The sequence below is a fragment of the Haliaeetus leucocephalus genome, unplaced genomic scaffold, assembly GCF_000737465.1.
Source record: "Haliaeetus leucocephalus isolate CR32 unplaced genomic scaffold, Haliaeetus_leucocephalus-4.0 Scaffold656, whole genome shotgun sequence".
Classification (NCBI taxonomy): Eukaryota; Metazoa; Chordata; class Aves; order Accipitriformes; family Accipitridae; genus Haliaeetus; species Haliaeetus leucocephalus.
Genome location: NW_010973092.1, coordinates 18801848 through 18822549, shown reverse-complemented (window position 1 = coordinate 18822549; position 20702 = coordinate 18801848). Strand labels below are relative to the sequence as shown.

Below are 20702 nucleotides of genomic sequence, written 5' to 3'. Positions count from 1 at the left end.
AATAAATTTTGATAAGAAAGGCTGAAAACGTTCTTCAAACTAAGGCTGATTTTCTGTTGTTTTCACTATTATAAATCCTTCCATTTAGGCCAGAGATATAAAAAGGCAGAAGATATCTTAAAAAAATAGTTTTCACAAGGGTCAAAAATCCATCTAACAATATTAACAGGGTCCGAAAACTTTCAGAGTTGGTTTATTAGTCAGTGCTCTGTTTCCAAAGTCATTGTCAACTCATCATATCTAAACTGCTGGGATCCGAGGCCCCTTCGCTGCGCAGAGCTTCAGCCATGTCTCTTCGAAAGACTGACATATTCTGAGTGAACCTGGGAAAAAGAAAACCCAAATGTTTGGTTAAAGGAGACCTGATACTGAGAGATGTATTTCAAGAATCGGTAAAAAGAATAACTATAATGTAAATTTTAAATTGAAAGAAAAACAGAGGAAAACTCCCAACCAAAATCACTAGGTGCCCTCAAAAACCAGTCCTATAAAATAACTGTGAGCATATAAACACGTATGGGCAGCATCATAAACTTAGCCTACCAACAGTGTGAAACATTTTAAAAGTCAGCTGGAAACGAATGCAACAAGAAACCTTTCCATCTCACGTGACTCGGAACATGTCCTTTCTCCCAAACCTCCAGCAAAGGGCTCTTTGGGACACGTCCAGATGGCCGTCACGGCCAGACTCTCCCAGACCTACCTTCCCCTCTCATGAGCGGTGTCAGAGTTCAACCTGTCTCTCAGTGAAACGCGGTACCATCACCCATCTGGCACAGAATGGATTCACAAAACTATTCCCCAACAGTTTGCTACCAGCAGGTGTAGGACGTGAAATCTGCCCGGTGGCATCACACCTGAGACTGAATGACAACTCTGACTCAGCTTCTGTGACAGCCCAAATCTGATCTACTCCCTTGGTCTATCCTTACCTGAAATGAAGAGTTTAATTGCCATGTATCACATCCCATGTATTGATTTAAAAAAACCCAAAACCAACCCAAAACCCCCCCACACAAAAAAAAGATTTGAAATGCCAGGCATACACTGCACCCTCCATTTAGGGTTTTTCAAATGTTCTTTTGTTTGCTGCCTCAATGCTCTTCGCTTTGATTGTGTCAGACTTTGCTGGCTCACTATAGCGAAGCTAATAAAGTTTCCCGAAGAACGGCTCCTTAGGGCTCCTTTCTGCAAAGGACTGTGAGGACAGGTGCTTGCAAAACTGATGGGATCTCAGCAAAGGTCTCTTTGCAGGACCAGGGGTAATAATCCTTCCTGCCTGCCTCCACTGTACTGTACTTTATGGGTACGTCTAGCAGCAGTGTGGTGAGCTGGAGCTTGCTGTGTGTGGAAGTACAGGATGCAATTATGAGTTTATTCTTTATTCTATTCATAATTTTTTACGTTTGTGCTTATTTCCTTACTAATGGAAATTGATTTCTGCTCAATTTTAAACAATCACAGTTAAAAGAAGCCTCCCATTCCACAGAATAAATCTGCGAAGGATTACAAATCAAGAGCTGAAAACGGAAAAGCCATCCTATTAACTCATGCTGCTTGTTGGGGAAGTGATGGCTTAAAAGTCTTCCCAAGTTAGACAGGCGGATGCTACTGAGACAGACGAGCTGCTCGTTCGACCGAAATCTCTCTATCCCCCTCACACCTGCACCCATCTCTCCCTGCCTGCACTTCCACAAAAGCTCTCCGAGAGCTTCCGCACCACTGCCTATCTGAGAGTGCTCCGCAGCGCTTCGAGATGAAAACCCTCTCTAAATCCATGGATATTTGAAGCTAGCATTTGCCAAACCTACTATCTGCTGGCAGCCCCAGTGATGGAAGCCTCCGTCCTCGCCCTGAACAGGAGAGCGCAGGCAGCAGAGCTGGATTCCCCACGCTGCCCCGCTGCTCTCCCTGCTGCCCGGAGGTGCCGGGGCAGCTCAGCCGCCTGCCCATCTGGCTTCCCTGAGCCTGGGCTGGATCATCGAAGGAGGATCTGCCCTTCTGTCCTTCAGGTCTGGAGTTCTCACAGTAAGGCAGCTCGGAGAAAATGCACGTCAAAGTATGGTCTTCTCAGAAAACAATGTTATCTTAAGGACTGCTTGCCTTCAACAAACAGAAATAGATATGGAACTAAGAAATGACCTAGTTATAAGAACAAGTTTTATTCAGTTTTTAATTTTCAATTTTTTTTCCAAATCCTGAAGGACTGTTGAGGCAAATGAAACCCCTTGGCATTTACAGCTCTAAGGTCAGACTATGTCCTACAGCCTGCCACTGGCAGCTCAGTTTTTCTTTGTTTTAACAGGCATTCTCCTCCTTCCCGGTGGCTCTCTGCCTTTTTGCCAGGTTCTCTGCTGATCCATAATACAAGTTACACAGAAAGTCTGTCTGATTTATTAGTGCCATGGATGTGATCTCTGTGCTTCTCTGGGTTTGCTTCCAAATTCCCCTGTCTCTGGCTACCATCCACAGTCAGGCCATAAGGAACTTACACCTTTAGTACCAGAATTTAATAGGAAAATGAAACAAAATTGTGGAGACCATAATTAATGCAAAACTATTTAAGAATTAAATAAATTCAACATAAATTTCGCACCAATGAACAGAGAAGAAGTCAGAGAAATAAAATCACCAAATGGTTTTAGTCACCACTTCTCTCCCTTTCCAGTTTGTTTCAAGCTTCCCAGGAAGTTCCACAGCCTGGACTTAGATTGTGTCTATATACTTTTCACGGTTTGCTTTGGTTGAATAACACACATGGAAGAGAAAACGCAGCTAGCTAGTAACAAAACACTAGTGTGAACATTAAATGCAGACAAACTTGCCATTTCTTTTGTGAAAGCTTCTATTCTATTTTTCAAATGACGGCAAGATTGGGTGAATTTGTGATTCATGTTAGAAGAAAAAAAATAATCCTCGCCTCATTTATCTACAATGCATAAGTGGCCCCACTGGATCCCTTCTCATTCTGCCATTTCACAAGCAGTTGCTTGACCCCAACACCAGCAAGAAAAGGCTCTGTCAGAGTGACAGCACTGCTGGAGGCCGAAGTGAGTGTTTTATCGGAGGGGTTTAAGGTTGGAAAAGGAAGCTCCAAGGCTCACCTGCTGAAATGAGGCAATTTTTCCCAAGTGAAAAAGCAGCAGCTGCCAGCCTGGCAAACCTTGACTTTGGGATTCAATTAGGAAATACATTCTGACCAAGAAAATACATAATGATCAAAAGTTCAGGCTCTAACTGTTAAACCTAGGGATGAATTCTTTGATAGGGTATTATCTTTTTTTCAAAAGGAACTGCAGTTTAAGGCTACCTGGAATACTTCCTATGTCAGAATTTTTTCCAGTTGAAGTTTCCATTTGTCTTTTATTTTTTCAGCTTGCTTATGTGTTACGAACTTACCTGTCTCTGTTCTTTACCAAAAGGTTTTGCTCAACTCCTTCCATAAGATTCCTGAAGCAGTGGTCAAGGACTTCACGTTTGTTGTCAGGCTGGCTGGTTATCAAGGTTGCCCTTAGTTCGCTGAAGTACTAGGATGGCAAAGCAGAGAATATTAAAGATGAGGTTTGGAAATTTAAACTCAGAGTTACTCACCTACACCTGGAGGGCTCTTGAGGTCTGTCTGAATCGGGTTTCAGATGCTGCCTTCCTAACTGCACCAGCAGTAGATCAGTTTGAAGATATCAAACTGATCAAAGCTTCAGTAGATCAGGACTGAAGTTTAGCGGTAACGGGTGAGGTGCCACTTTACCAGCGGGTGTTGGCCACCCGACCAGCTCCAGTACAGAAAGCCACCTACGAGAGGCAGCAGAAACATCCTTGACCACTTTTCAAGTCTTTTCAGAATGGTGCAAATTTGTGCACTTTGCTGTGGGCTCTAATCGGTTCGGTGCTGTGATGAGACAGTCACCTTCGTTTCTTTAGAAGCTAAGTAATCTATATGATTTTCTATATTACTATTCCCATTATATTCTGGCAGACCTATAGACTAGTTAAAATAGAAGTTTTTATCACCTTTGGAAAATTTTGGCTCAGTCTAGAAATACGGAACAGGAGGGGACCTCTAGTGTTATCCACTAGCCTACTACTACAGCCAAGCAAGTCATATAATCCTGTTTAGTCTTTATTATATTGGCTGTGTCAGTCAAAGTCTTATGGCCTTGGGCGTAAGCACATCCATGGTATAAGCACTGATACAGACAATTATTCAGAGGAGAATGAACCATTCTGATGAACCTGTGCCCAAGTACCTGGCAAAGTTTCTGAGCAGTCTGATATTGCAGTCAAGAGGAATATTCCGGGCATTCCCCAAATTTCAGGTGTATAACAAGATAACTTGCTAAAGGTAGGCTGAAAATCAGTTTTTAGTATGCAAAATTTAGTACACTTTTGAAGTTAATGTAACTTGTAGGGTGTCATACAGAGTATCAGAAAGCACAGAAGTCTGGGATTTGTTTGCCAGATTTTTTTAAAAGCTTTAAGAGGTTTAAACCTTAAACAAATCTCGAATTAAACACACATCTGCTCCATCAAAACTACAGCTCTTCCGTACACACAGAAAAATATGGGATAACAAAAGAAAATGTAAAACTGAAACACTAATGCTAAGCCCTGACAACTCAGCAGGATTATAGAAAGTGTTTGCTTTAATGTCTGCTTGGCAAATTACCTGCCCTCAATCTAGTTCCTCTCAGACCAGAAACATCCCGTATTACGCCTCTTTGCTGACCGCTGCAGCAGTACTGGAAGCGAAGGCAGCAGCTGATCAAATAGCTGGGTCCCAAACTACTTAGGAACTCAAAACTGAAAATCACCTGGGAGCTGGTGTAAAAGATGAAATACCTGCCTGCAACAGACACGTGCCCAGAAGCCCTGTCTCCAGGTGACAAATGCAGAGTTCAACGTAGAGCAGTCTACAACCCTGAGATCTCATCCAGCGTCCACAAGTTGTTTTCAGAAAAAAGGCATTTCCAAGAACAACTTCAGTCAGCCTCGTAATGAAAAGTATTAACAGTATCCTCAAGTAACAGCAAGGAATAACATCTTGGCCTGCCATTAACGAGCACAGCATCCCATGGCATCGCTGGCTCAACGCTCTGGAGCTGTTCTGAGCCCTGGGGTTTCGAGGGCTTCTCTGCAATAACATCACCTCTCCCGGTACACTCGAATGCCTGTGTTCGTTGGCTGAAGGACAACAGCAAGCAAGAAGGAGACACGGTTGCCACATTATCAGGATACAGAGGGCTTTTTCTGCCAACCGCTTGTCCCTAGGATTTAAATTAAACTTGCCGCTCTATTTCAGTATGGAAACGATGTCGGGAGCCACGTGCAACCATCCCATTCCATACTAAGCTGATGCTGTCTCAAATATTTAGCATTTTTTTTAGGGTGGGCTCTGAGTACGATTCCCATTTTGGCATAATTACCCCTATTGGTGCAGGCATGTATAAATCCCAATTTTTCTGAGTCCCCAAGTAAGCCTGATGCCTTCCCTTTGAGATGAATTATAGGCAAAGAAGATCTCATTAAAACAAAAGAAGAAGAGAACAGGCAGTAAAACATGTTAAATGCATGCTTTCTATCTCAGGAACTGTAGAGACAGAGACCCTACCTGAAATAAAGGAACCCATTTCCAATAAATAAACCAGCAGTGCACTGAAATGAGCCAAGAAAAGATGACTTTTACAGCCATATATAAGCACGCGTCCTACTTTTTCCAAACACAAAATAAATAACCTCGATGCAAAAGGGGCGATACAAATATTGTAAATTCTATTTCCTGTTCTCCACCCTTCCGGAAGAAATATAAGACTTGTTCGTAAGTAAAGGTGCTTGTACATATCCATGTCTGCTAAGCAAAACACATAATCATTAGAACTAGTCTAATTTCAGTAAAAAGAATATTCTGCCAGTCACAAACTTATTCCTTATGATTTACAGCTCCATGGTTTTATCTTCAAGTGAAATATTTAATTTCTTCTTATACTGAAGCATCAAAACCAGATAATTAATATGTAGTCAGGCTAATACTTAAACACTATAAATCAGAAGCATTATATAAACAAAAGTGTCGTCTTGAACAAGATTGGGAATGCACAAAACTACTTATTTCCCACTTTTATAATGATGCAGTGACTCAGAGCAGATAGAAAATGATTAGTTTTCCTTCCAAAGTAGGAAATATTGCTTCCATCTGTAAAGTATAATATTGTGATGTCATAAAGTTTTCCTAAACACTGAATTTGCCCTTATTCCCTCTCAATCATTTTAAAAGAACTGCTCTCTCTTATAGAGCTTGGATTTAAATCACAATAACACACCAAGAAGATGAATGACAGTGCTATTGGATATGGCTAAAATTGGATCCTTCAGCACAGGTGAATGATGAGACAGCGCTTCTCTTCTTGATATATTTTCTTCTTCTATTAGTTTCCTTCCATAGCTGGGATTTCAGTTTGAATTTTAATGTATGCGGTTGCTGCTAATCTTAGTGTCTTATTTTTTTCCAGCACCCTCTTATTGTATAGACAATTCATTCTCCAAAGCAGTAATACACTGAGGCTTGTGACTGCCCAAGAGATAAAGCAATTCAGAATAAAGTTAGAGCTGGCTCTGAAGTATGGCGAATACAACAGGTCAATATCTCCAGAAACAATGCCTTGCCATACAAAAAATGCACACATTTAGATCAACTCGCATTCATTTACTCAGATGGTTTCCATTTCAGACAATATTGTCTCTATTAAGTCACCAGGGAAACATGATGGGTATATCCAAATTCATAGTTTCAGGTTTTATTGAAAGGGCAAATTGCAGAGTATTTCCTGGTTTACAGAATCTGCCACAGATGCACACGATCCAAATTGCAATCAATGCGAGTACTTAAGTGTAAGCGCTCAGATAATACCCCCCAAAGCTAGTTGTTCCTGTGAAACCTTTCAGAAGAAGAAATTGGTTAACTATTTTTCTAGGAAGCAATTTTTCTGATGTGATTTCCACAGTGTTCTTGTTTCATATTTCTATCTAAAAGCCAGACGAGCTTGCACAACTTCTATTCCTGCTTAATTCTGGAAACGTGAAGACTTAAAATTTATTAGAAAAAGGTTAATTACATACTTGCATGATCTAAGGTTGGGTGTAAAAGTTGGAGTAAAGGTTTGAGAGGATTCTTCATCAAAATGAAGCCACTCAGCCTCTGTGAACTAATCTGTAAAATACTTACACAGTACAAGAGCTGAACCCTACTCTCCTCTAATGTGAGCACAATGGAGCAAGGTCCCAAGGAAAGAGATGGGGGATTTGAAGGGCCACAGGCAGCTTTCTTCTATGTGAAATAATTATTTCAACTCTTTGGGCATGTGAAGAGTGAATCTGGTGGAATTTCTTAAATACTCACTTTCTCATTGAGAAGTATCAGTCCAAGCAGCGGTCTTGACACAGACCACTGGTTTCTGCAATCTTCAAAAATGATGGTGTTCATTAGGATTGACATCATCTGAAAGAAAATTCATAGACAGTTTACATGAATATGGATACTGTTGTTATATTGTGTGATGCGGTGCGAAGGAAAAATTAATGAAACCTTTACTAACCATGCTGAAATCACTGAGATTTCGTGTATGAGCATGGTATTACAAAATTCATTCTTCCAAACAAGTATTTCCATAACCAAAACTACCAGGTGAAGAAAGTTAAGGAAAATGATTGTCAAACCTCGGCTGTAAAGAAAAAGCTGAAGTTAAATACGAATTGAGATTTAGAGCTGTGTTAATTTAAGGTACAGGCTTTGACTTTACTACAGGGATTTGCCCCGTTGTCACACTACTTCTAGGAGAGCAATACGTATGTGACCAGTAATCTATATTAGTTTCAGATTAATCCCTAGCTGCTCTTCGAGATTCCGGTTTTCTCACATCCACCTTTCTTTGTGTACGACACGGCAAGGCACTTGAAGGGAACACGTCCTATTTTGATGCAGGCAATCGTGACTACAGCAAGAAGTCTATAAATCTATACCATTTCCATCGCAGTTACAAATCTAGCCTCTGATTTTAGACATTTTACTTTACTTCTGTGACTTACTTTACAGAGCTCTACAGCAGGGATAAAGCCACTTCATCAATGTTATAAAGCACTGAGATCTATCAGCTCATACAATTAAGTTCTACTGGCACCCAAACAGAAGCTACATAATTCACTTTGCTCGTTGGCTGGCATGTAACCAGAGCCTTCGGCTAATGCCACGTGGAGTATTCTCCCTCTGAGGCCTCTTCTGGTCTTGCTATGCTTCTGTATACCTCTGGTGTGTGTAGCTAGGAAGGGCAGGACTTATTTTAGGGATTGGCGCAATTTTTGTAAAAAGAAATTACAAAATAACTATAGAATCCATTTAAAGATAAAATGCTCTAAGATATCCTTGAGATACATTAGTCCAAAATGCCAAAGGCCACAACACATACAAACCTAAAAACATTACTCAGAGATTAAACAGAGTGAAAATTTGTAAAATGTCACCAGTAAATAGTTTGACTCACGTTTATAAAATATCTACACCCTAAAACCAAACATAGAGGAAGTAGAAAATCATTAAATCCTTTCTTCTAGGCCAATGAGTAGCTATAAGCAGGGTCTCCAGAGAGCTGCCACACTGCAAACTAGCCTGTAATAACTGACCAAGGCGAAGTCAAACAGCATGTTTCACTAAATGAAAAAGATGAATCCTAGCACTACAAATCACCTGGAACAGAGATATCCACAAATCATTTGAGCTTTCAGGTTAGGAACATACGGTCTGGTGTGGGAAAGGCCAATTCTTCACCTGACTTCATGGTTTATGTATCAGGCAAACTATTTGCCATCACTCATAGGACAAAACCAGTTCTACACTGCTTTGGAACCAATGCAAACAATTCAAAACCTCCTCGCGAGCACTAACATGGGCTTGTTTTCCAAACATGAAGAATAATTACAATTTCTTATAATTCATTCGTCTCCGTAGCTTGTAACAAAGCCAGGTGTTAGGACAGAAGCATTTTTTAAAGTAATTAAACGAACTCACTCAAGCTGTGATTTAGTCAGAGCACCATGACTGATATACCCGTATTTCTTAGAAAAAGTGCTATGCACGTAGAGAGACTTTCAATGTGATGCTTAGTCTAAAAAGAGCATGCTCAGAGACAAGTTCACAACTGACCCAGAGGGAAAGTGCCATCCCTTCAAACTCCACCTTTATCAAACAATTCATGAGGATGTCTTTAAGGTCTCTAGCCCAGAATCGCTACTAATTCGCAAATTCACTGCAAAGCAAATACTTTAGGAAAGTTTTTGGCCTAAATATGGGAGAAGACCAAAATGTCCAAAATTCACCTGGGAAACACTAATTTGCGTCTATGCATAAGTAGTAGAGACAGTACTGAAATAAGCAAGGAATACGATGAATGTTATAATTCATAAAAACAAAGCCAACATAAAGCAATCTATGTAACAGTAACTATTAATCGTGTGCTTTGATATTGGCCAACCAGGACAGGAAACAGCAAAAGCCTCCCTCCCACTTCTGAGCTTTTTCCTCTGACAAGATCCTACTGTCAAACGTTTTTATTTTCACTTCTGACTCTAAGGATTAATGAACAAGTACCCTTTTAGAAATCATTAGCCATGCAGGCAACAACACTGCATTCAAGAGTTAGCTAGGTCTCGTACCTGGACATACGTATGTCTCTTTTCTTCATGGGTCAACCCTTTCCTCTCAGTTAAACTAGACAGTTACAACACTGCCAAGCGTTAATGCTTTCACACAAAGTTGCCTCTGTTTAAAGAACTGCTGGGACTAGTGGTACCACTGCACTAATATGAACGAGGTTGTAACATCTGCCCATGAGCTCTCTGGAACAGTGATTAATGCCTCTCGTGAAGTGACGGAAGTTTATCACTCGCAGAGGTGGACAATTTGGAATCCTATTGTGTTGTCTTTGCAGATGTCTTAGACATCCCACTTCTTGCAAAGATTAAAAAAAAAATAAAACCAAGGCATAGGGCTTGGCATTAAGAATCGCAGGCGTAAAATCGGGGCAAACCTATCTATCATATCAAGACCCCTGTTGAAGGTTGTCAGGAGTGCGTTACGGCACAGGCAGAAGACAATCAGCAACTACTGAGCCTAATTCCACCAAGATGAAGGGCACCAAAATCCATGCCAACAGCCTTAAACTTCCTTTTCCCGTTTTCCGTGTCTCTCTCTCACAACTATCGCTGCTGCTGCTTTGTTTTCCTCCGCAGCTTTGGTTCCCTGTGCTACGTCTGCATGAGCCTACAGCAGCTGCTTGCGTTCCAGGTCCTTCTTTGTTTTACAGCGCTGCTGACACACGCCGAGAGAGGCTGCGCCCGCAAACCAGCGCGAGGAGACCACCCTGCTGGAGAGGACTTCTGGCCAAGGGAGGCAGCCTGCGCAGGCTCATCCGCCAGGCAACGGAGCTCCTCCAGACAAGGCTCATGCTACTTTCCAACGAAGCTTTGCCTCAGCAAACACCACTGTTTGCTGGTGATGTACCAGGCCTTAACTCTTTCTTGGACAGAGGTTATCAGGCTTTCATTTATTTTCACTTAACTCTCCCTCTCCCACCTCTCTACTGTTTTCACGTGATACAGAACAGCTTCCTCCTGCACTGACAAGTGACATCCACTGCTTCCTCCTTCAGACCTCACGGATCAGTGATGTGACTCTGCCGCAGTCGGGAGAAACAGGTCGACCCATGCAGGAAAGAATTTCCAGACACTTGACACACAGCTCCACGTATTTGCCCATTTTTGTTGCTCCCCTGAGTTGTTCAGGTCACGAGGGAACAGAAACTCTCAAGGCTTCTGAAAGAAGCTCTGAAATAATGTGCCGCCTTCTTCATATTTCATTTGCTGATACACATTTACATGTAATTTGTATTTATGATGGCAACACGTACAGAAATGATAACTGCAATTTTCTGAAGATGAGATCTTGCCCAATAACATCTACAAACGGGGAGATGAAGGCAGTTCCGTGGCCAGCACCGCGGCCCCGGAGCGACCCTGCCCGCTCCCAGGCCGTCAGCTGGACCCGGGTACGTGGGCAAGCGTTCAGCAGCCAACAGCCACAGCACTGGCTGCATTTTTATTTCGCTTCTTTGGAGAACTGCAGAGCATTCAAAGCGTGCCACTGAGCGACATCAGTATTTACCATCCCATTTTACAGAGGGGCTGACTGAGGAGCAAAGTCTGTGCGCAAAGCCACGGTGATACGGGCCAAGACTGGGGCACCCCCCGACTGCCTCCGCTCCTTCCAGCCAGCACCCAACCCCGGTCGCGCCGCTGCTGGAGACCTCCAGCCCCTCTTACCGGGCAGAAGAAGCAGCTGGTGGGGGTTCAGGTGGACTTGCACGTATTTCGCACGCAGGTGTCAGAGGGAAACCCACGCTCCGGTCCACCCTCCTTACTCCACTTCGCCACAAGTCTCATCGGCTGACGGGAGAGGGCGAAGCAACTCAACAGCACCACAAAGCATACGGCGCAGAAGCAGAACTGATCGAACGCACAGATTTTTCGACTTCTAGGTGGAAAATGCTCTACCAGTAGAAACTGAAACATTTTGCTTCAGGACAGTGACTCCTCAGGTCCTGCCGCAGACCCCCCGCCACGCAGCGGCACTGCAGCAGCCGGGGCGGCCGCCCGAGGCGGGGGCAGACGCGGGTCCTCCCGCTGACTCAGGCAGAAAACAAGGTCTCAAGGTGGGGAAAGAGACGTTAAAAAGGAAGGGGGCAGGGGAACAGCTAATCTATTTTCTGCTTAGTTCAAAACGGCAACCTTGCCTCCGTTCTCTTATCTTAAACGCAGGGCGTCACTTTATCTGGGTCAATAATGTTTCTCCTGACACATTTGTTCTTTACAAAAGGAACTATTGACAGAACAGGCAAGAATAAAGAACTGTTCTTCCAATAAATTAATTCTTCAGAGCTTCTCTTCCTTCAGAGCCTCTTTCTTTCTTGGGTGGAGGAGGAAAATGTCAGTCAAGATAACCCTCATTCTGAAAACTTCTTGTAAAAGAAGCTGGAAAAGAAGCTGCCTTTCCATTAAAAAGGCTTTTTTTTTTTTTTTTTGCTGCTCCACGTTATCAATAGAGAGAGCACTGGCATCACTGCAGGTCCCGTAACTCATTTCTCTCTCCCATACGTTGGGATGAATATTTTCTTCTGCTGCCACTAATCACATTTTAACATAAAGAACATTGTATTAACACCGGAGACAGCAGTATGTATGCCTTTACAAAGGATTTAGAATGGTCAAGAACTTGCATAGCTTTTAACCAAACACTTGGCTGGTAATAACAGTCCTTTTTTCTAGTCAGATCTGAAAAAGGTTCAGATTTTTTCATTGTTTAGCATATAAAATTTGGTAGGTTTTTTGTAGCTCTAGCTTCAGACAGTCCGCTCTCAATTTAGGAGCTGTGATTACTAATTTAAATGTCTGTTGGAGTTCTCAGTTCTTTCATCATCAATTCTTCCTATATCAATAAATGGATCATCATTTACTAATAATACGAGGAAGATTTAAATGCCCCAAGATTATTAAATACCTTAAATTTTAATCTGTTGTTTTAAAATATTTATTTTACTAGAAAGCCTAACTTTCACATTGGTATTTTCCATGTTCAACGCTAAAATTTCCAGATGAAATAAGAAAACTAAAGCCTTTATTTATTATGAAAGTGAGAACCAGCCCGTCATTCCTAAACTAAAAATATCTAACTGTCAGGAACGGCAAATCAGTCGAGATTTGAGAATCGCACATCTTGTCCCCCTGCATTATGAAACTACATTAGACCAACAAAGAGCTTCAAACAAGTTGTTCGGAGCAGGGGAAGCGCGGGAGGCTGGTGCTGCAGCTGCCGGGGGCAGCTTCGACCTCCAGCACCAAATCACGGGCCGAGTTAGACGGCACCCGCTTTCCTTCCAGACACCCCCTTGGCGCCCTCCATCCTGTTGCTAATTTTCATTACGTGTGCAGAAGAGGGGAGGAGCTGTGGCAGGAGGGACGGTGGCGGAGAGAGAAGAGGGCATCAGACAGGAACACAGGCAGTCCCTGAAACCGGGCTAACGTAAGCAGAGCTCCTGCCAACAGCCCTTCTGCTCCGAGCCTTCTGCGCTACCCTCAGACCAAGCTCTTCTTTCAGCCTGCACAGGCTAGATTCCTCCAGATTTCTGTTGACAGAATATAGCATTTCACCCTACTTATATGTACTTCCACTATATATATTTAAATAAACACTAATAACTATAATGTCGTGATTCAACTGCTGAAGCTTAAAATTGTGAGGGACCCAATCTTGTATCTCCATTTGGAATAGTTCAATTGGGTCTGGCCTTTTTGTTTCCTTTTATGAAAAATTAAGGTATAAATGGCTGAAAAAAATCCAATCCTGGTGTCCGGGTGACACACTGCGTACCACGAACTAGTATATGCCTGCAGCTGATGGACTGAAATATGATTTAAGCGTATCTTTCATAGGGTAAGCCTATCAGTTATAGGTTATGTCCTGCTAGGAAAGTCTTTTCTCCCAATATTCAAAAGGGATGGAAAAGGGATGGCTACAGATGTGAAAAAGGAACAGTTACAGGGAGCGTGGCGCTTGGCATTTCCCCGGGTATGTCTTTAAAACTGGCCAAAGGGCTGAGTATGGGACATTCACTTGAAGTAGGTCCAAATCATGGGCCAGCAGGAATAATCATAAAATAAGACTGTATTAACTTACGTCAAACCTGACTTTGTATCTGAAAGAGAAACATGAGCACACACTCTGAAGGATACATTTAGGATGATAGCTTAATGCTAACGACAAGCACCTGCAACGCGCCCATTAAATTTACTACACCAGATCCACTGCAGTTTTCTGTTTTTTCACTGTTAAAATAAATTGTCATATGTTAATAGCACCATAACACAGACCAGTGGTGCAAAGTGGACTTTTCAAAGCTAAAGCTTACTTTCATCATTTCCTACCTTTAGCCAGTAGTGAACTGCCTTTCAAGCAGTGGAGAGGATCACAAAGCAGATGTTTGTGCTACACTAGGGAGTAACCACAGCAGGGCTGGAACACGGGCAGCAGCTACATCCTGCACACGAGCTGCTCACAGGGAAAGATTTTGCCCTACACTAGCACGTTTTCCAACAGTATTTTAGTATCTTTCCCCTAATCTGAGGACACATTCTAGCATGACAGAACATGTTCTTTTCAAATTACCGTTGTATCTGAATTTTTTATGTGAAGGACTATAATAGTCGGGTCCAGTCTCGCCTGTCAGAACTGAGTCCATCTATCCTAAGGGCGACCGTGCTCCTGGGTGAGCTGGCATCCATCAGGGATGGAGAAGCGATGCCAGCTGGCTGCTACAGACTCACCTATAGCGAAGCAGTAAGTCTCACGGGATGGAGCAGTTTCGCCTAGTCTAAGGCTTGGCTACATTAAATACTGGAAGCAGAACAGTTAAACTGCAGCAACACTTGAAAATGCCTGATGAATGAAACACCTCCTTTCTGCAGGGAGGAGGGGATACATTTCATTAATTATTACCTTCCAGGGTGTACTGACTTGCTTCTGTCTGTGCTGAATTTCATGTAAACCCTCTGTTGAATGTCACATACTCATATGCTGCCTGAAGTGCTAGATTTTGTATTTGGATATCTGGTGTAGCTGACAGATGTTTACAAACTCGTGTATCTGCACAGCTTCTTTTTGCCTATCCATCTGTGCTCCCTGATAGACAGCAAATTATTCCACCTCAGGCTGGAATAATTTAAGATTGTGACATCAACCCTTAATCTGCATTTTTTAGCTGGTAGCATTCAGAGATTTTCAGTTACAGATACTAGAGTGTCATTTTAAATTAACCTAAGCTGTTTATTTAAGATTCAGCCATTTCTAAACAAGTGGCTGTAACTATACAGTGTTACAGCTGTTTTTAAAGACGACAGAACTGCGATTAACTGGGACTTTTGGTAAGCATGACCTGCCATAATTTGTAATGCAAACTTCAGGTTGGTGTGGTGTAGCTCTTTAAAAACCTTATAAAAAATTAATACACATTCCCCTCTGCTTTTAGCAGTATACAAAGAAGCAGCTAGGTTCAGGTCTTCGTAAAGCCAGTTAGTCTTATCTCAGAAGAAGATCCTGAAGCATTTTTTCCGGTCCACGTGGTGAAAGCCTCTCCCTTTCTTGCACAGCCAACACTCTTATCTGAGAGGTGACACAGGATGAAGTCAGCGTCTACTACCAGCATCTCTGACCAAATGACTAGTTACAGATTATTTAATCCTCTTGGGAGGAAAGAACAGCAGTTTCACCTACACCAAAACCTTCCAGCAAGAGTCTGTCTTCAGGAATGTAAATGGTCCTATGCCTAAATCTTTCAGTCTTCCCCTTAACTGACACTAGGACTTACAGTACGCATCTTTAAACTCCTCAAACATGAGCCATCACCCTTCTTTCTCTTCTCCCGCTCCTGAGAAATTCACCGGTGCCTTCCCTTGCATCAAGTGCTGGGAGTTGATACACAAAAGCACCTGGGGATTTTCAATGTTGCACCGGGATTTCAGGATCGGAATTGGGATCTTTGCCTGCTGGATCATTAGTTCTCTGAAATCTCTGTTACAGGAAGGCCTTCCAAAATGCCGGTCAAGTGGGGAGGGAAGACAAGGTCAGAAAATGCTATTACTGGAAAAATAAAATAATGCAGTCTAAAACCAATTTGAGGCTAATCTCAAACTTAATCTCCAGAAACGTTCCAGAAATGTAAAAAGCTGCATTCGGGGGGAAAGGCTGAGCATGAGATCAGCTCCAAATCCTTCATCCAAGGAACTTCAAGGTATCTGGCACTGAGCATGCGCTTATCCCTGAACCCGAACTAGACCCACGCCGACACCGAGTGGAAGCGCGCTCACTGCAACCCTCGGGGACGCAAACCCCACGCGTCAAGGCGCTGTCCTTAAACTGGGCTTAAGCTTGCACTCACCTTCAAGTCAAGCCCAGCCTAGCATCGATCACGTAAGCCACCTGGCCTTGCAGCAACACGAAGAGATCTGCCGATCTCTTTCACAGGAGCCTTGATGTTGCCTGCCACGAGGCAGCTGGGATTCGCAGGCAGCCGGAGCGTAGGCTCTAACTGCGTGGATGTCTGCCAGCAGCAGACCCAGAGGCATCCCCCACACAGCAACAGTAACCACTAGTACAGAGAAAATTAGAACCAGGGTAATTATTTTACCCATATTTACCTTGGTTTAGCACTGAGACGGAAATAATCAGCAGGGACAGGGGAGCAGGATGGGCTTTTAAACCACACCTTGAAGGAAATCGGAGTGTAAGAAAGGCAGGAGCTTGGCTCTAGCCACTGTTCAAGGATCATCCATAAAGCAAAGTGACCTACTCCGCTCTACTGGAGCAGAGCGGTGTATTAGCATAGAGCTTAAAAAGCCTAATCCAGGTATTAATTACCGATTGCCTAACAGATTCCAAGCCTCTTCTGTTTTCAAACTGTTCATAAATTGATTCTAATTTCTTCTGTGGAACAATTAAAAGTATTTTTGCTATCCTGATGAACTGAACTGTAACCAAAGCTATTGCAAATAAACATAAAAGACAGATGATAAAGATGGTAATAAGCATATTGCTACTGTGTCCTGAATAGTCACCAACACTTCTTAGTGAATATCATCTTTCACAACAACAACAAAGGATAAGAGCACAAGGCTATTTCATGCAGTCATCAAAACAAAATGCACTGAATATTATATTTCATACTAAATACATTACCCTGGCAGTTTGACACTCAACATTTCAATAGATATTGCGACTCTCTAACATTCTGCCTGAATTTCTGCAGATGGACTTTTAAGTATCAATGGAAGATTACTTTACTTGTCACACTAAAAAGATTTTAAAGAATGGTTGCACACACTTCATTTTTAATTTTTTTTATTTCTTTTTTTTTTAAAGGGAAACGAATCATGAATTCGGAAACACAGTTATACTGAAAGGTCAAATCCCATGTTGTGTAGTAGTCCTTTGTGTGTAGTGCTCTTTCAGTAGCTGAACTGTCTTGTCTCTGATGTGCCCAGCAAAGCATTGGGAGGATTCGCTCACGTTAAACTAAGCTAACCTGAACTATGCTAAGCTAAGCTGAGGTTAAACTAACCCTGTTCCCAAACTCATCGATCTGTTGTAATACTGGGATTTTTTAAAAACGTATTTTATTTTATTTTTAAACTGTGCAGGTTCCTAGGGAGATGTACATACACAAGAATCTCGATTTTCAGTAAAAAACACCCAAACAAGTAAACACCAGGGAAAAAACCCCAACAAACTAAGTTTCTGGATCTCGTGATTCCAGAAGACACCTCGAGCACACAAATATCTCTCAGGATCACAAACAAACAAAAACGACAGCAATTTATTAGCCTAGGAAAAAAGTGGATATTCAGGTTCAATTCCAGAGTCCTGCAAATCGGAAATCTGCCAAGATTAAGTGCGACATGCATTTAGTGTACGCCAGTCATTACAAGGTTTTCCGCAACAAACCAGCCCTTTTCACCTGACGCACACCTTCCCGTTCGCTCAAAACGAGCACTGACTAGGTCAGAACACCGCACGGGCCACTGCTATCATATCCAACAGCAATTAAACTTCCTTGTAAGCCGTTGCTATTCTAGAATTTTAAATTTGATTTTTTAAATTTTTTTTTTTAAATGGGGGAAGGGGACAGTGTTTGTTCACTGAGAGCGAGTTTCATTACTCACACGGCAAATCTGCCAGTAGCAGATCATGGAATGGATTGTTACCTTTCCCTATCCATTTTGTAAAGATATTGCTTTCTTTCCAGACTGCAAGCATCGCTTCTAACTGGATTTTGAATTATAATGTGAACTTTACAAAATTATTGGTGCTATTCATATCGCTAGTTAGATTCTACAGAATGGCAATATTTTTTGCCCTTCCCCAAACCAGCACCTCTTAGTGTTTTATATAAAACAACCACGGCCAGCAGAAATCGAACATTTCCAAGTTAACGTAAAGTACTACATTGCGCTGAGTAAACAAGGACTACAACATTTTTGTACTTCTCCTTAAACTTATTTGCCTTTTTGAAAATATTTATGCAGCAGAGAAGACATAAGGTTATTGAGAAATACAGCCAGTTCCTCTTCTTTAATTGAAACATTTATGCTTTTCGTTCTAGTAGCAAAAAGCAATGAACAGTAATAACGCAAGATAAATATACAAGAAACTTATAGATATGATTGTAAAACAACATCATCCTAATGTTTTCATTTAATTACCCTGAAACGTATTCTATTTAATATTCATTACTCAAAAGCCAATTTAAAAGAGAAAGAGGTGAAGGGACTTATTCAGAAAGACGGACTGTCATTCACTGCAATAGTTATCTAATATACAGAAGTTAATAAAGCAGATTAATCTACAAGTCCCTTTAAGCCATCACTGAGTTTAGAACAACTGCCTCTTTGACCTCTAACCCTCCCGCTGTGCACCAGTAGCAGGTGCCAGCTGCACTAAAATTATGGCTGACGCGTTTTAAGGCAAAGGCTTTTCTTACTTTGCTTCTGACCAGCAGCTGACCCTGTAGGAACGATTGTTTCATGTGCTGGCCTAAAGGCTACATAAACCAGTAACTGATAAACAAAAGCATACATACACCAGCTGCCTAGCCTGAGGGTGCACATCCAACACTGACACCTCTAGCAGTTTGTGCTGCAAGCCGGATCGCCGCTTTTTGTTTCCATACGTGAATTCTGTACAATACTTGTTACTTCGCGGAACTAAACTTCTCTCCATCCCCAAAACTGTTTGTGTAAACTACAGCACAGCTTGGATGATTAAGAGGAGATTCCCAATTTGATTTAGCACCATTATTAAGAGCGTGAAATCTTCAGATACATCACTAATGATGATGTATTTTAACATTAAAAGTCTTAAAATTAAATTACTCGATTCACATGACAACAAATCACAACAAGGCTTTAAACAAAGCAGAATTAGAAAAGACACTAAGCTCATTAATTTTTTTCATTTCTTAATTGACAGCACTCACGTAGCGATAGCTATACGTTTAGCAATATACTTGAGACCGAGGCTGCTGCCGCCTTTACACATGTGCAGCAAGAAGTGCGTATAAAAGAGAAGTAACCGTATTTTTCATTAAGATAAGATAGCTTTGACATAGTTATTTTGCTGATATAAATTACACAACCACAAAAACAATCAGAGTAATGATTAAATGCAGTTATGTACATGGGAGACTACTAGTGCAAATGTTAACATATTTAAATGGGTTCCCTTCATTAAAAAAATTATATATGATATTAAACCATCAATCAAATTGAAACACTAGAGTCTAAACGTATTGTCACTGGTTAAAATAAATGACTTTGAGACTGAATTTTGGCTCACTCAATATGGTGCCTTTTCTGTTGCTTAGCCACCCAAGTCTCTGCTGGCTTGGGCTACAGCTGGTATATCTCCATCCCTTTCAATTAATAAAGAAAGTTATGATAGTATTGGATAACATTTTTAAATTGTGCTAAGAGGCTGAAAACAGATGTCCCAATGAAAATCCCTCTCACTGCTGTATCAAACCTTTCAAGGCTCAAGCCAGCAAAAGCCGAGCGCTCTGCTCCCGATTCAGCTGAGCCTTTAAACACATTTAATTTTGAGCATAGGAACAATGGCACCTGTGGGGTTGATCTGCTCTTAAAATTAAGCATATGCTCACACGCGTGGCTCAAGGTGCTCAGGTACTCAACATCCTGCACAACTGCCCTCTGTCAGTACAATTCGGATTTCTTTTTGTGATGTGCTTATATGCAAGTGCTTCTGCATGGGCCACGAAGCACACATTATAAACACATCTCCTCTTCAGGTTTTTATTGCCATTACTGTGCATAACTCCACACTAGCTGTATATGGCACTGAGGTTTATCTGAAAAACAAAAACATCACTGATTTTACTACATAAAAGGGAAAAAGGGAAAGTAGCAATTTATAATACGTTTTTATTTTAGCAATGCCACTTGATTTTTCATTGCGGCTGGCATCTTTACTTTCTGTTTTACATTTGCTACGCAGTGCTGCTGTGCTGCTTCATTTAGTGTGTCTCTGTCACTTGAAGTTCTAAGTCACAAGCGCTCAGCTCCCACGAGCAGCCTGGTGAGGTTTGACCCACCGCCATGAAGCCACGCATCCTCCTCCTATTACCACAGTACTGCCCACCCCATCCTTGCTCCTTTTTTCAGGACCACCACGCTCATCATCCCCCGCGCCCTCGCAGTTCTTCATCCACCCGCACACCTTCCCAACCACCCCCTGCAACACTTCTCTCCTAGAGACCCCTCTCCAGCCCACGTACTCCAACCACCGCATTCCGCTACGGCAATCGACGCCAGCTCTTCCCGCGTCCCCCTCCCGACCGTCCCGTACTGCGGCGCTCCGCACCCGTCGCCCCCAGAAACGCCGAACCCTCGGACGGGCTCGGCGCGGGTGCAGCCTCCTTCTGCGGCCGCCCGTCCCTAAACCAGCCGTCCACCACGACCGTCCCCGGCTGCGGGCCCACCTGGGCTGGAGCGGCGGAGCGGACCGGCCAGGGGGCGGCGGGGGGGGGGGGCGCGCCCCC

At 42.4% G+C, this 20702-nt stretch overlaps 1 protein-coding gene across 1 annotated transcript in view; it reads right to left on the bottom strand.

Annotated features, from left to right (window-relative positions):
- Positions 1–226: 226 nt before the first annotated feature.
- The window catches only part of RANBP17 (RAN binding protein 17), a 163347-nt gene continuing 142871 nt past the window's right edge, over positions 227–20702 (bottom strand). The window contains exons 27-29 of the mRNA XM_010579252.1: positions 7394–7492; positions 3400–3527; positions 227–323 (exon numbers count right to left, since the gene is read on the bottom strand). Coding sequence (XP_010577554.1) covers positions 227–323; positions 3400–3527; positions 7394–7492 — 324 coding nt within the window. The remainder of the gene's footprint in view (positions 324–3399; positions 3528–7393; positions 7493–20702) is intronic.